We start from the raw sequence: 16,433 nt of genomic DNA, 5'->3' as shown, positions 1-16,433 counted from the left end.
AGCTTTGATGCGTCTGAAATGCAGCTGAGGTAGACCTAAGCATATCAGTGGAGGGTTTGAGTAAGGCCGCAAGCATTGGAGTAATTTCAGGAGGTTCGTAGGTCTATTTTGAGAGCCGTTAGGCCTCATTCCCTCAACCAGACATGTTACAAGCAGCCATGACAGGAAACATGAAGAAGAATGCTAGATGCAATGATTGGAAACCCTGTTGAAGGAATTTGAATGGGCTAACCAGGTTCGAGATCATTTGCTGCCATATATATATCCGTCTTGGGTTTATTATATTTAGTTATGAAGGCTGCTCAAATTAAGCTAGGACTGAACTCTATTTGGAGACTTCCTTGTAGCTGCTCTGTCTTCTATTGATCTCTGGTTAGGGCAGAATCCAGTTGTTATAGTTTGAAGGCAGAATGGAAGACTTACCTGGGTTGCCTCCTTGTCATTAATTGTATTTTCTCTCTCTCTTTCTCTGCCAAACAATTGAAGATTATAATAAGAAGATTTGATCAAGGGTTTTCCCCATCTTGGGATTTTTCCCTGGCTTGAGCCATTTATTGTGTCCTCTTGTCTTGGCTTGTTTTCGTTATTTATTGTACATGTTCTTCTCTCCGTTCTTTTCATCATGATAATGTTTCAAGTGACTGCTAATGATTTAATAATCGGGCTAATGAGAATTGAATCTCTTGTCTAAGAAAAGCACATGTTATCCTAAATTTAACAGACCTGCAACAGACAGGGCAGAAATTCGGCCTGTAGTGCCTCAGAAATTCTGGCCTTTCCTCAAAGAATTAGACCTTGCATGTGCAAGCATCAATAGTCAAAGATTTGGTCAACCAAAAGGAATATTCTTCAAGTTCTATTTGCTTCTCTCTCCTTTGATTAGGCTTCTTCTCTCTTTTGCTGGTTCAAAAAAATGCTTCTTGTTATGTGTTTCAATGTGATCCAAAGTAGATTGAACTGCTCTCTTATATATAGTGGTCCAGGGGGTCGAAGAGGTGTCTCTTGAAGGATTGGGCTGACTTGTTCCAAGAAGGGCCGACTTGAAGATCTTGTGGGTTTATGACAGAACATAAAATTCATTTCATTTCCTTACAATGTCCAAATGGGGCATGACTCAATACATTTTCCTTTGACTCAAAATAGATTATTTTTTAATCTTTTGACTCTAAGGATGTAGAACATGCTTTAACAAATGAATATAATAAATACAACAATGATAGATTTATATTACATTATGAAGACCGACTCTAGCTACAACTTCAACAAGTAAAAGTACAATAATTAATTTAATTAATTATTGTGGACTATTAGGCCAAAGCTATAAGGATAAATAATAAAATTATTTAAGTGACTTAGATATATTCTCAACCGTTGATTTCAAGTGAGGCTTGGGATTTATCCTAGCCATTGATCGCTTAGGAGATTAGAATTAGGAATTTTGGCTTAACAAAATTATAAAAAATACCCAAGCGAGAGGTGAAGACATTATGTCGAGGAAGTGATTTTCTCAAGAGCAAGAGGCTCGATTAAACTGAAGAGAAGTGAGGAGAATTGCAGCAAGGAATTTTGAGAGAAAATTTCAGGGAAGCCAAAGCTAGGAAAGAGAGAGGCCGAGTATGCTGAAGAGGATGGCTGAAATATCCAGAGGCCGAATTACTCAAGTGCCCAAACGCCATACGAGAGAAAAAGAGGGGGCAAAAGTCTAGTGAGGGAGGCTTACTTTTTGAGAGGTTGAGTTTCTTCAGTAGTGCCGATTTTGAGGCGCTGATTTCCTTGAGGTCAATTTTTCCCAAATGGGCTGAGTTCCGGGATTCCCAGCAGTTGTATTTTTCTGTGTATTCTCTGTGCATCTAGGCCCAAATTTTCCTAGCAAATTTAATATGAAGAAAGATTGTGTTGGGGCAAAAATTTTCTGTTGCAGTATGATTGATTTCCTTATTTTACTTCTGCATTTTATTTTCTGAATTAACATACCAGTGTATTTATTTTATTAGCAATTTCAGAAATATTTGAAATAGATATTTGAGAGAATAATTTCAGTGTGTTTTTTAATAAATTGTTGGAGTAAAATAAATCAAATCTGCCATAAAAGAATTAACAATTCTAAACATATGACATTGGAAAGAAGTCTAGAATTTATTGTACTTACAAGGTTGAAAGTTTAAACAGTAAAATTCTGAGGGAACATTTTTGTATTAACTGCAGTAAAGAGAAAAACAAGATTGAAAAATGTATGATGATACTATTGTTGTAGCACAGACACTTCCCACAGACCGACAGGTTATGCTAGATCGTCAGTGGAAGGTTAGGTGAATGATTCCATTCACTTTTTCATAGAATTATTATACATCGGTATGTGGAAGTGGCCCAAAGTTCAATGAAATCATAATCAATGTAATGGCCTTGTAATTCTTGCCATAAAAGGTAGCATTTTCCAATTAAAAAACATAATTCGGCATCTGCATCTATGCTATAAAACTCATCATGAGTCTGATAATTTGATTTGATCTTAAAGGATTTTCTTCTCAACTTAGTACCTTATATTACTCCCGAAATAGGTGGAAGGGAAAAAAATTATTCTCACCTGCACGGCTTGTGCTGCCGATTTCCTAGCATGATCAACATGTTCGACTCTTCTAATGTCACCGTAAATCTTCATTGGGAAAGCTGCCACGTCTCCTACCGCATAAACATCAGGAACACTAGTTCTGAAAAAACCATCCGTCTGCAATTTATCGTCACATAAGCTCATAGTTAAAAAATAATAGTAATGATTCCTCCATAAAGAAATAAAATATGATATGCACAACCATGAACAATGCAATCCAATATTCATGCCAGAGCAGAACCGGTAGTCAATAAACCCCAAACTCCGAAGTTTTCACTACAGGTCTCTTAGTATCAGTGCACATTCCATGCAAATATAATTTGGGACTACCATTCTCGGAACGACTACTTGCTTGAAACTCCCTTGGTGTTTGTTTTTTATAGGGAATTCTCCTGCACAGAGGAGCATATCCACCAAAATTTGAACCTAAATCATTGTCACAACAAATGCTCCAAGCTGTCACTAAAACACAACCTGACAAACCTACTTTTTTTATGTTATAGACCTTTAATCCAGGCTGAACTTGTGTATTGAATCAGCATTGAAAATCCATACCTATCCTTTTTTAAGAGAACCATTATATGAAACCATAATTCCTATATTTATCAATGTGTTTTGGTGCTTTGGCAGTAAAATGCATCTATGCGATCCTCCTTTACATGAATATCTTCTCCCTTTTCTCAAGAGTCTAAATCAATACCTTCATTTTATTAAAAAAATATGTGCAACATTTTTCTTCTTCTAATGATATCATGCTAAATTGGTGCCCCACAGTGGCAAGTGAAAAGTTTCATTTACGATGAGCGTATTCCACTTAATAAAGGGCAATATCAATACAATATATTGTTAACATTGCAAAGACATCCCACCGACATCTACATTTCTGAGCCAAGCATGTCATTGGAATGAGGGATCTACGCTATGCAGCCAAGTATGGGAAATAATTTGCCAGAACATGAAATGTGCGTCTATAACCTACCTAGTGTTTTATATACATATTCAAATTTTATTTCTTAATTGGCTCCTCATCCAAGCCATATAATTTCTACACTTACATACAAGTTCTGAAAATATTGAAAGGTGGTCAAGCTCTTGTGCAGTAGATTGAAGACGATGTGGAACGCAAGGATGGAGAGCAGGGCATGACAAAATTTGCCGCTCCTGTCATATCACTGGCTTTACTTCGGGAGCTTGGCAATGAATCCTATCAAGGACCTCAACCAGAACTTCCACAATAGTACTCCGAAACTTCGAGAGAACAGTATACATTAAAGCTTCAGATTTCTGTAGTCAACAATTAGATTCATTTGAATCAACCTAAAGCTATCGTGCAAGCCTCGTGACACCAACTTCTGAATTTGTAATTAATATTTTAAGCACCTTTTATATTAAAGGTACATAAATTATTATAATTAGGGGATATATCCCCTGGGATGAGTATAATTAAGCTGTGTTATATATTACAGCATAGTAATAAACATATATATCCGATGAGTATAATTAAGCTGTGTTATATATTACAGCATAGTAATAAACATATATATCCCAGACTATATAGTACTTATTACTCTGCTCTGGGGTGCATACTGATTGCAGTACACTCACCCCCCATCCCAACCTAAGGAATGGAAGATTACATTGCACATATGATAATAAGTCAATGCAAGTCTGGTGGAAAGATCAGGGCCACCCTTTAGTTTTGGATCATCCCACCACCCTATATATTTACCTCACGTTTCATTCACATTCCAAACTGGCCACCCGCTGAAAGTGGGAAACTAGACTCTCAGCCTGAGAACATACGTGTAACCCACGAAAGATCACACTTAACCAAATAAGGGAAGGAAACAGAATCATGTGGGGAGAGGTAGGCCTTAGGTTGGCAAATGCCATGCATTTTTTCAAGAAAGGGAAGAATCTGGTTATATTTATTGCACCCAGAGGCACATTCTAAAGCTTAATATGAGGACAATGTGTTATTTTGTCTATGTTCAGCCTGGAGTTGACACATGTTTCTTTTAAAATAAAAATGAAATACTCTAAATAGAAAAATTTGTCTATGCTCAACCTGGAGTTGAAACATGTCTCTTTTAAAATAAAAATGAAATACTCTAAATAGAAAAACAATGTCAGCTATGATAAAAAACAAAAATTTATATACATCTTTAATTTTTAATTAAAAACATTATAAAACATCAATAATCCCAACTTCAGTATAGTAACTTGATTTATTGTTGATATTACAACCCAATATAATAAAAATATTTCATTCACTCTCAGTCATAAATAAAATATTCCAATGTCCACGTGACATAATATAATTTCATATCAACCTTAAAAAGAGAAAAGTGAGTAACATGTTTTAAACTTATACTTTTCAAAAATATTTCAATCTGGAATTTACATAAACTATTTAAAAATATATATGAACTAATTTATATTAATATCAACTCACTATATACATAAATAATATTTTAATATTATTGAGCTGAGAGGCTCATTCTACAGCCCAGTATGATGTGTAATTCTATCAGTCCATCATCAAGGTTGAAATTTTGCTCATGTCCGCAAAAAAAAATAAAAAAAATTTAAATACAAATCGAGCAATCCCTATCAAACTAGCGGTTCAAAAGAAAGAGTACTCGAGCTGTGGGAAGCAATTACGCTTTGAATAGTGTGAGAGTAATGAAGAGAAGTGTTACTGCATATAGTGTAAACAATGCAAACCATTTGCTGGTTACATATAGAACCCGGCCATGCAATCACAAGACAAATAGAGCTGCGAATTTATTATATTAAAAAAACCAGCAAATTAAAAAGTTGTAGATTGTTAGTAACACAGGGTTTGGAATATGCCTTAAAACTGCTTTTGCTGGCGTAAGAGTTTGTTTTCCTCCCACATAAGGAAATAGGTTAATGGCCCAAGACCCAGAGGCATCCTGCTGGAGTGAAAGCAGTGAAAGTCTGCCCTGTTACTGACCACCAGTGAGTAATTACATGTGGCATGGTTTGGGTAATTACAAGTGGCATGGTTTTCTTTGAATTAGAAGGATGAGTCAACCTATATTAACAAATAGCAGCCAGTAATGGTTGTTACTACTTTTGGTTTGACAACTAAGTTATGATAGGGTTTCCCCCTATTTAAAAATACCTAGTAACACAACACACAAAAAGATACCTAGTAACACAACACACAAGTATAAGTGTAGATCGTTTAGCAAAATGTTATATAAAGATTATGGATTATGAAGTCTTAAGCTCAAACTCCTATATACACGTGTCCACTTAGAGGCATGCATGTATGCATAGTGATTTAGTGGGAGCAGAAGAAATTGACCTGTATCAACAAATACTAGAGCCTCAGTTGCCAATTTACTAAAAAAATACAACCTCACAATCATGCTCTCCATGCCAGTGATCAAGCAAATGGACGATTGAGCTGTGAGTTCCACCCAACGATTTATCGAACAAAAATTGGCGCTGAATTAGATTAAGTTGGTAATTAAATGGGTTAATGTGAATTAGCAACCGGGCAAACTGTGAATAAACCACTCCATGTAGGATGCAATTTATACCGTCGTTGAAAAACTCGCCTTTCCGAGGATCAGATTTAAACCCGAAAACAGAAAGAGGTTTGCGAGATGGCAGCAAATATTTAAAGCACAATATATATATATAAAAACCAACATCAAATAAACACTCTGCAACATAAATATGGAAAACACACCAGTATACATGTTGCTGTAGTAGATGCAAATAATAAATCAAAGTTCAAACATTAACTATCAATACCATGGTTTTTCCATTCAAGGCTATTATGTACAAATTTACAAAATTACATCATACATATATAATAAATGTATCTCATAATCACAATCCATCTATAATGATTAATCTAGAAGCTAGCTTCAAATACCATATAATATTTTTATGAGTAAAGGAATGCCTCATCCTATAATGGAAAAAACCCCGTCGTTTGAGACACAATCATTGGCGGGCCACGGCTGTCTTGCTCTATGTAGAAGGTTGTGTTGAGGCTAGCACATCAGCCTCCTCAATCTCAACCTCTTTCGCCCTCAACAATAGTGGGTTATCCTCCCCTACCCCTGTGTCTCAATCTCCTTCTCCCTCAACAATAGTTGGTTATCCTCCCCTACCCCTGTGCCTTGTGTAACCAATCAAATGCCTTCTTTGTAATAGGTCTCTTGTTCTCCACCTCCACCATGTAAATAGATATATATTCATGTATATCAATGTAAAGCCAAACTGTTAGACACAAAATATGAAAAGTTTGTTATGTATAAAGCATCTAAGGGTGAATGTGTAACAACCCCAGGTTCAAGTTCATGTAATAAAGGATAATAAAGGCAAAATAAGACCAAGGTCATGGGGCACGTATTTCAATTTGAATGTTGGACAAAGCACTGTAGTGGACATCACTTTTGATTTGCTTATGGCTATAAGAATTAGCAAAGGCATTGGCAAAAACAAAGAGGCAATAATTGACATTTATTTATGAAAATAAAGGAAAACAGGAGAAAAAGGAGGTGAAAAGACACAAATTTGCATGTAAGGAAATTAGAGAAAAAACGAAGGAAAATGAAAGAAAGATGAGACATCAATAATAAAAAGGCATTAGAGAACCAATTCACAACTTTTGTCAAATTTGGCTTGATAATAATGTTTGAGAGAGAATGAGCTCCAAGAAGAGAAAGCAAGCAAGCAAGCAAAGAAACGAAAAGGAAGGCAAAGGAAAGCAAGGAGAAGGTTGGATCAGCAACTTTAGCAAGAGGATTTTGCAGGTAACAGGTTGCATGTGTGATTTCCTAGCTGAGGTGTCAATGCATGGTACATGGATTTATTTATTTGGTTCATTCGTTGTCATTGGCATGGGTTTTTCCTGGTTTGACAGTGGTTTCAACGTTGCCTTGCCATTTCCTGGATAGCCATAGTGTGATGAGATTCATTTCTTGGTTGAGCTTTGGACTGTCGAAAGATTATGGAATAGGGTGAGGTGGTCTCGGAAAATGGAAAGGCAAGGAGACAGTGTTCTTCACCATAACTTGAGGAGATAGTTTTCTTCGGGAAGCCCTCGACATGTGGTTGGAGACAAACAATTTCCTAAAGTTATGGTGAAGAAATTCTAAGGCATCCAAGCTTGGCTTGGTTTTGTGATCTCAGGATTTATTTATTTGGTTCATTCGTTGTCATTGGCATGGGTTTTGCCTGGTTTGACAGTGGTTTCAACGTTGCCTTGCCATTTCCTGGATAGCCATAGTGTGATGAGAATCATTTCTTGGTTGAGCTTTGGATTGTCGAAAGATTATGAAATAGGGTGAGGTGGTCTCAGAAAACGGAAAGGCAAGGAGACAGTGTTCTTCACCATAACTTGAGGAGATAGTTTTCTTCGGGAAGCCCTCGACATGTGGTTGGAGACAAACAATTTCCTAAAGTTATGGTGAAGAAATTCTAAGGCATCCAAGCTTGGCTTGGTTTTGTGATCTCAGGACCAGTTTAGGTGAGATCATGGTAGTTTGAGGCTAGAGGTGGTTTAACCTCTAGAGTCCCTGGTTGATTATGTCTTGGTTTATCCCATGAGATCCCACATTCATGCTTGGAATATGGCATGGAGGTGATAGGCTGAAAGAAAGATTTGGTTCAGCTGAATCTATGATCGGGTGGTACGTGAAAGTCTCTGACTTGGTTGGCTTTTGCATAAGTTAATAAGAGCCATTTTCCTATTGTAATCTATGAGCACTTGTACTTGCTATTATATTGATTTGATGGGTGTTCTGTCATGGTTAATATTATGGTTATATGATGTGCTCTAGCTATAGCTCTTGTTATGCTTTGATAAGTTATTTAATGGTTGATGAATGCATGAACTAACTAGTGTGTTGCAGCTACTTGAGAGGGCATTAGACCTTCTTGGTGATTTTAAGCTAAGTTCATAGATTTACACTCATATATGCATTCATGACTTGTAGCTTACATGTTTACCATATGTTTGACAAAATGTCTAGTGTGTTCTAGGCAGTCTAGGTCAAGTTTCTGATTCAAGTTTGAAGGTTTAGCATTGTTGTTATGTCAAATATGATTATGGAAAGTTACAGGAAGTTATGGGCAGTGGTCTAGAGGCTAGCCTGGAAAAGTGGCTTAGATCTCAGGACCACAGGCACTAAACTGAGGAATTTAGGTCATAACCGCATGGAGGCAAGCCTATGCATGCAGTTGGAGGCCTATAACCGCACCCTTGCTTTGTTGTGCGTGCAGTTGGAGTATTAGGTCAGTGAAAAAGGGGTCCAACTCAGGGATTGACCCCCTTAGTTGGTTTGCAGCCTTCTGAGTGGTTTGTGGTCTTTGAGGGGTGTCAGTAAAGTTGTCAGTTTGTCGGCCCCACTTCCTTAACCGAAAGATTGGAGGTCGCGTCATGTCATCATAGCACTTTGCTTCACATTTACCTGGAGGGATTGTAAAAGAAGGTAAATATGTGGAGCGATGGCTACAAATTGGTATCAGAGCTTCTAGGTTCAAATACTTCAACTGGATGTGATTGTTATGCATGCATGTCAGCCATATGCATGCATTTCAGTGGATATGGTTGTCATGTATATAGACAGTGTTGCAGTTTGTGACATCATGCATGATGATTGAGATGATGTCGATAGGTTGATATGTTGGTGCCATTATATATATACATGTATATCGTGTTAATCTGGACTGATTTTTGCAGACAAGATAACCTCCCCTGAACTTCACTGAGGTATGTTTGATTATGTTTCTATTTGGTTTATCTAACATGGTATGTTTGCAAGAAGAAGAAGACCATAGATGACGGGCAAAATGGTGGATTACAGTTCACGTGGCTCTCCTTATAGATTTGTTGAGCAACGAGGAGATGAGTACTCCCCTGATATAACAAATACCCTGAGAAGCTTAAAGGCAAAATTTAGAAGTTGCAAGGCGGATAATGACAGGATAATTTAGTCACAGGAAAGCCTTGCGAAGGCTCAGGAAAAGCAAGTCAAGGTCAATGCGGTCATCCTTCAGAGTTTATCAGATTTTGTAGAGATAGGGACAACCAAGGATCAATTATGGATAGAAGGAAAGGACTAATGGGGCATATGGTAGCAAGTCTTGATCATATGGTAGCAAGTCTCAATCAAGGTACAAGTTGGACAAGGATGCCACAGCCAGAGGTGGCAGATGGATGGATGCACCTAACAGGAGAGGTAGTGGTTATGGGTTCTATTCTAGTTCTGGTTTAGATAGACATCATGGTCATCATCGTTATCATCCTTACAAGAGGAGTGAGAGGGGATACTTGCCAGATGAGTTCAATAAATCCAAGCCTCCTAAATTCGATGGAGAGCTGAAGAAACCGAAATATGTAGAAGCATGGTTGCTTGGGATGAAGAAGTTCTTCGAGTTGCATGATTATACAGAGAATATGAAAGCTAGGATAGCTATTTTCAATCTCAAGGGAAAGGCAGATATCTAGTGGGAAGATGTGAAGCGTGTCAGAGGCATCAAGATAGAGGAGTTGAGTTGGCATGAGTTCAAAAGACTCTTCAGGAAGAAGTACTTGTCAGAGAGATATTATGATGGAAAAGCTAAGGAGTTCTATGAGCTGAAGATGGGGACTATGATAGATGAAGAGTACACGACTAAGTTTCTAGAGTTGTTGAGATATGTGTCATATCTTAAGGATGAGAAAACGAAGGTTCAAAGGTCCATCAGTGGACCACCATTAGCATTCAAGGATCGGATTGAGTATGATGAACCTCGGTATTCGGAGGAAGTCATTGGAAAGTTGAAGCACTATTATGAGCAGTCAAAGCGTAAGACTAAGCCTAAGTGTGATTGGAAAGGTAATAACAAGACCAAAAGGGAAAATGGTCTCTAAGGCAGGAAAGACCTCAAGGTGCAGGTAAGAAAGAAAATGTAGCTCCTTACAAGAGTTCAATACAACTGAAAAGGAACATGGATCTCAGCCTAGAGAGCAGCAGAATAAAGGTAGTGGCAGGGAATCGTTGCAGTGTTGGATTTGTGGCATGGATCATCGTAAGAAGGATTCTCCATTGTACTAGGGTGGCAGACCTCAAATCTACAGTGCTCAAGAGGCGCATACAATTGGGGATGTTGGTCAGCGCATTCCTCGGATTTATGCAGCATTTGATAACAAGTAGGCGGATCACCAGGCATTCATTGTTAAGATGGAAGGTAAGCTCTGTGATTGAGTTGTTTCCATTTTGATTGATCCTGGATCTAATTATAGTTATGTTAATCCTGACCTGGTGGATAAGTGTGGCTTGAGTAAAGAAGTGCATGTAGAGTCTTAGTTGGTGCAGTTGGCTACAGGGACCAAGAAAAGAGTTCATCATTGGGTGAGAGTTTGTGCATTTGAGCTGAATGATATGCCTACATTAGCACATTTAAATGTGCTTCCATTGGGTTCATACAACATGCTTTTGGGCATGGATTGGTTGTACCTTCACAAGACTAAGGTAGATTGTTACAAGAAGGCTATTGAGTGCTTGGATGATGATGGAGAGAAGAATCTTGCAAGGTAAGAAGAAGCCTACATCAGTGAGAATGGTTACAACTATGCAGACAAAGTGCAGTTGCAGAAAAGGGTGTGTATTATTTGCAGTGCATGTTTCCAGTGACAAGGGAAGGATGTTGAAGGTGATGAAGTCTTGAAGAGGTATCCTGTTTTGCAGTAGTTTCAGGATGTGTTTCCGACAGAGATTTCAAAGTTATCGCGTCAAAGGGAAGTGGATTTCTCTATCGAGTTAATAACAAGAGCAACACCAACATCAAAGGCACCTTACAAGATGAACACTCCAGAGTTGGTGGAATTGAAGTTGCGACTTAAGGAAATGCTTGATAAGGGATACATTAGGCCAAGTGTATCGCCTTAGGGTGCACCAATGTTGTTTGTAAAAAAGAAGGATGGTACTCTCAGATTGTGCATTGATTACAAGCAGTTGAACAAGGCGACGATCAAGAACATGTACCCTTTGCTGCTGATTGATGACTTGTTTGATTAGTTGAAGGGAGTAGTAGTATTCTCAAAGATTGGTTTGAGGTCAGGATATCATCAAGTACGCATCAAAGAAGAGGACATCTACAAGACCACATTCCGTACCAGGTATGGGCATTATGAGTTTGTGGTGGTTCCTTTTGGTCTTACTAATGCTCCAACTACTTTCATGTGTTTGATGAATAGTGTGTTGCATCCTTATCTGGACAATTTTGTGATAGTGTTCATTGATGACATATTGATATATTCTAAGAATGAGGAAGAGCATGCAAAGCACATGGAAGCAGTATTAAGATTGCTAAGAGAGAATCAGTTGTATTCCAAGCTTCGCAAGTGCAGTTTCTTTCAGAATGAAGTTCATTACTTGGGACATTTTGTCTCCAAGGAGGGGATAATAGTGGATCTGGAAAAGATTAGAGCTATCATGGAGTGGCTAGCTCCTAAGAATGTGGATGAAGTCAGATCATTCATGGGACTAGCAAGTTATTACAGGAGGTTCATTAGGAACTTCTCACGGATTTCCTATCTTATTACATCTTTGTAGAGAAAGGGAAAGAAGTTTGAATGGACCGAGGAGTGTGCAACTAGTTTTGAGCAGTTGAAGCATTTGCTTACAAATGCTCCTGCGTTGAAGATTGCAGATCCTAATAAGGAGTTCGTAGTATGTACAGATGCTTGCAAGAGAGGACTTGGTGGAGTCCCGATGCAGGAAGGGCAGGTGGTATGCTATGAGTCGAGGAAACAGAATGAGCACGAGCAAAACTATGTGACTCATCATCTTGAGTTGGTAGTAATTATTCATGCCTTGAAGATGTGGAGACATTATCTTCTTGGTAGGAGGTTCTTTTTGATGCGTGACCATAGTGGACTGAGGTACTAGTTTGACCAACCTAATCTGACTGTCAGGCAAGCTAGACAGTTGGCTACTCTCAGTGAGTTTGATTTCGAGATCAAGTACATCAAGGGCAAGGAGAATAGGGTCGCAGATGCTCTCAACAGGAGAGTGCAAGTGAATCGTATTGTAGTAGTGAGTTCTTATGGGACAGATTTACAGGAGCGGATCTTGCAGGGAGGACAACATGATGACAGGTACCAATAGTTGAGGCACAAGTCACAGCAACAGGGTGAAGGTGCTAGGGATGAGGAGTATCACCTCACAGCAGATGGCTTGGTTAGATTCAGGTACAAGATTTATGTGCTGGATAGCAGTGAGCTCAAGAAGTTTATCTTGAGGGAGTTTCATGTCAAATCGTATTCAGGTCACCCAGGATATCATAAGACATTGACAACAGTTAAGAAGTTCTACCACTGGCCGAACTTGAAGAAAGAGGTGGCTAAGTTTCATGTTAAATGTTTGGACTGTCAACAGGTAAAAGCAGAGTGTAAGAATCCAAGTGGTTCACTATAGACAATTCTAATTCCAGAATGGAAATGGGAGGTCATTTCCATGGACTTCAATACAGGTTTGCCGAGGACATCAAAGCAACATGATTCCATCATGGTTATGGTTGATAGGTTAAGTAAGGTAGCTCACTTCATTATGGTAAAGTCTACTAATTCAGCTAGTGAAGTGGCTCAAGTATTCATTAAGGAAATAATGAGGTTGCATAGAGTTCCCAAGAAGATTATATTAGATAGAGATGCCAAGTTCACTTCCAGGTTTTGGAAGGAGTTGTTTGCAGGCTTGGGGACAAAGTTGGGTTTTAGTACAACTTATCATCCACAAACAAATGGAACGACAGGGAGGGTTAACAATATTTTTGAGGACATGTTGAGGATGTATGTCATGCATCAACAAAGGAAGTTGGAGGAGTATCTACCACTGGTAGAGTTTGCATATAATAATGGATATCAGGTGTCCTTGAAGATGAGTCCATTTGAGGCTCTTTATTGGCAGAGTTGTAACACTCCTATCAGTTGGAGTGATCTAGTGAACATGGTGTTGATTGGAATGGATATGTTTGCGGATATGGAACAGGAAATGCAGGTTATTAAAAGGAATTTAAAAGCAGCACAGGACAGGCAGAAGAGTTATGCAGATCAACACAGGGCATTGAAGGAGTTTCAGGTTGGGGAACATGTTTTCTTGCACATCAAGCCCAAGAGGATCTCTTTGAGGATTGGATCATATGCCAAGCTGACACCTAGGTATTGTGGGCCTTTCGAGATCCTTGAGAGAACTGGACCAGTGGCCTACAAACTTGCACTGTTGCCAACAATGAAAGTCCATCGTGTTTTCCATGTTTCATTGCTTAAGAGATATGTGCAAGATGTTGATCATGTGATTTATTGGTTTGTATTGCAGGTGGAACCAAAGGGAGAATTCCAACTAGAACCTCAATGCATATTGCAACAGAAACAACTCATGCTCTGAAATAGTAATCGAGCAAGTGCAGTGGAAGCACTTTGGCCTTGATGAAGCTACATGGGAGATGGCTGATCAAATGCGGACTTTGTATCTTTCATTATTTGCTAGTTCAAGCAAATGAGTTTTTGGTATATATATATATATATATTGTTGTAAATACCGCAATGAGTTGTGTCATAAAACTCCAATAAGCGGTATATTTGTTTTTCTTTCAGTAGGATGTCATTGTAAACACTATATCGAGCTATGTTATAAAGGTCCATGAATAGTATGTTTTATTTTCAACAGTTTGCTAGTCATAGGTGTCATAGAACACCGAGGACAATGTTCCCCTAAGGGGGATTGGTTTTTAATAGCCCCAGGTTAAAGTTCATGTAATAAAGGATAATAAAGGAAAAATAAGACCAAGGTCATGGTACACGTATTCCAAGCAAGGAAAGGAAGGAAAATGAAGGCAAAGGAAAGCAAGGAGAAGGTTGGATCAACAACTTCAGCAGGAGGATTTTGCAGGTAACAGGTTGCATGTGTGATTTCCTAGCTAAGGTGTGAATGCATGGTACATGCATTTGTTTATTTAGTTCATTTGTTGTCATTGGCATGGGTTTTGCCTGGTTTGACAATGGTTTCATCCTTGTCTTTCCATTTCCTGGATAGCCATGGTGTGATGGGATTCATTTCTTGGTTGAGCTTTGGATTGCTGGAAGGTTTTGGAACCAGGTGAGGTGGTCTCAGGAAAATTCCCAAGGGTTGGGGGTGGAGATGGTTTTCTCCAGGAAACCCTCGATAGGTGGGTGGAGACAAGAAAATTTCTCAAGGTATGGTGAAGAAATTCTAAAGCATACAAGTTTGGTTTGGTTTTGTAATCTCGGGATTGATTTAGGTGAGATCACGATAGTTCGAGGGTGGAGGTGGTTTAATCTCTGGAGTCCCTAATTGATTATGTCTTGGTTTATCCCATGAGATCCCACATTCGTGCTTGGAATATGGCATGGGGGTGATTGGCTAAAAGAAAGATTTGGTTCAGCCAATCTATAGTCTGGTGGTATGTGGAAGTTCCTGACTTGGTTGGATTTTACATAAGTTAATAAGAACTATTTTCCTATTATAATCTATGAGCACTTGTACTTGTTATTATGTTGATTTGATGGTTGTTTTTTCATGGTTAATATTCTAGTTATATGTTGGTTATAAACATGGCTCTATGATGTGCTCTAGCTATGGCTCTTGTTATGCTTTGATAAGGTATTGAATGGTTGATGAATGCATAGACTAACTAGTGTGTTGCAGCTACATGAGGGGGCATTAGACCTTCTTGGTGATTTTCAGCTCAGTTCAGAGATGTACACTGAGATATGCATTCATGACCTGTAGTTTACATGTTTACCATATGTTTGATAAAATGTCTAGTGTGCTCTAAGCAGTCTAGGTCAAGTTTCTGATTCAAGTTTGAAAGTTTAGCATTGTTGCTATGTCAAATATGATTTTGGAAAGTTACAAGAAGTTCTAGGCAGTGGTTTGGAGGCTAGCCTGGAAAAGTGGCTCAGATCTTGGGACTGCAAGCATTTAACTAAGGAATTAGGTCCTAACCGCATGGAGGCAAGCCTATGCATGCAGTTGGAGGCCTATAACCGCACCTTTGCCTTGTTGTGCATGCGGTTGGGGTGTTAGGTCAATGAAAAAGGGGTCCAACTTAGGGATTGACCACCTGGGTTGGTTTGCAACCTTTTGAGTGGTCTGCGTTCTCTAAGGGGTGTTAGTAAAGTTGTTGGCTTGTCGGCCCCACTTCCTTAACCAAAACGTTGGAGGTCAAGTCATGTCATAGTAGCACTTCACTTCACATTTACCTAGAGGGCTTGTAAAAGTGGGTAAATGTGGGGAGGGGTGGTTACAAAATATATCAAAATATTACTACAAGATATACATATTTGAAACAAAATATAGTAGCATAAAAGTTCTAATGGGTTTCTAGAATCCTAAAAACATGATGCTACAATAAATAATCACACATCATCAAAAACATCCCCTATATTGGGATCCTCATCATTAGTAGCACTATTTCCCTCGTCCTCTAGCATCCCGCCTCAATCCTCTAGGGACATTAGTACTATTGTTTGGTGCTGCTGGTGGATCCAAGTCCTTCCACTTGATTGTTTCTTAAGTCAACACCCTTTAGTTTCAATGAAATTGGCTAACCATGAGTTCAAATGAGGGAAAAAACATAACATGCCTAATAAGTGGCTTTGGCTTGAGTGAAATGTACAATTTTATAGAGGTCATGGTAGATTAATTCAACAATAACACCACTTACAAGAAGGTACATAGAGGCCTTTGGGTTCTTGATTAAATGCACATCACATATCCTTGTATTGAAATCACTTGCAAGTGAAATTCTACAACAGGGGCACCCCTGT

General features: G+C 38.6%; 1 protein-coding gene across 1 annotated transcript in view; it reads right to left on the bottom strand.

The window, feature by feature from the left end:
- Window positions 1-16,433, bottom strand: part of LOC149195016 (monodehydroascorbate reductase-like) — a 129,466-nt gene that overhangs the window by 59,251 nt on the left and 53,782 nt on the right. The window contains exon 9 of the mRNA XM_089405208.1: window positions 2,585-2,725. Within this exon, the coding sequence (XP_089261334.1) occupies window positions 2,585-2,725 (141 nt within the window). The remainder of the gene's footprint in view (window positions 1-2,584; window positions 2,726-16,433) is intronic.

The sequence above is a fragment of the Pinus tabuliformis genome, chromosome 2_2 (genome assembly GCF_031772625.1).
Source record: "Pinus tabuliformis cultivar Carrire ecotype Pingquan chromosome 2_2, CPIR1, whole genome shotgun sequence".
Lineage (NCBI taxonomy): Eukaryota > Viridiplantae > Streptophyta > Pinopsida > Pinales > Pinaceae > Pinus > Pinus tabuliformis.
The sequence above is the reverse complement of the archived record's forward strand: the minus strand, read 5'-3'. Positions and strand labels throughout refer to the sequence as shown.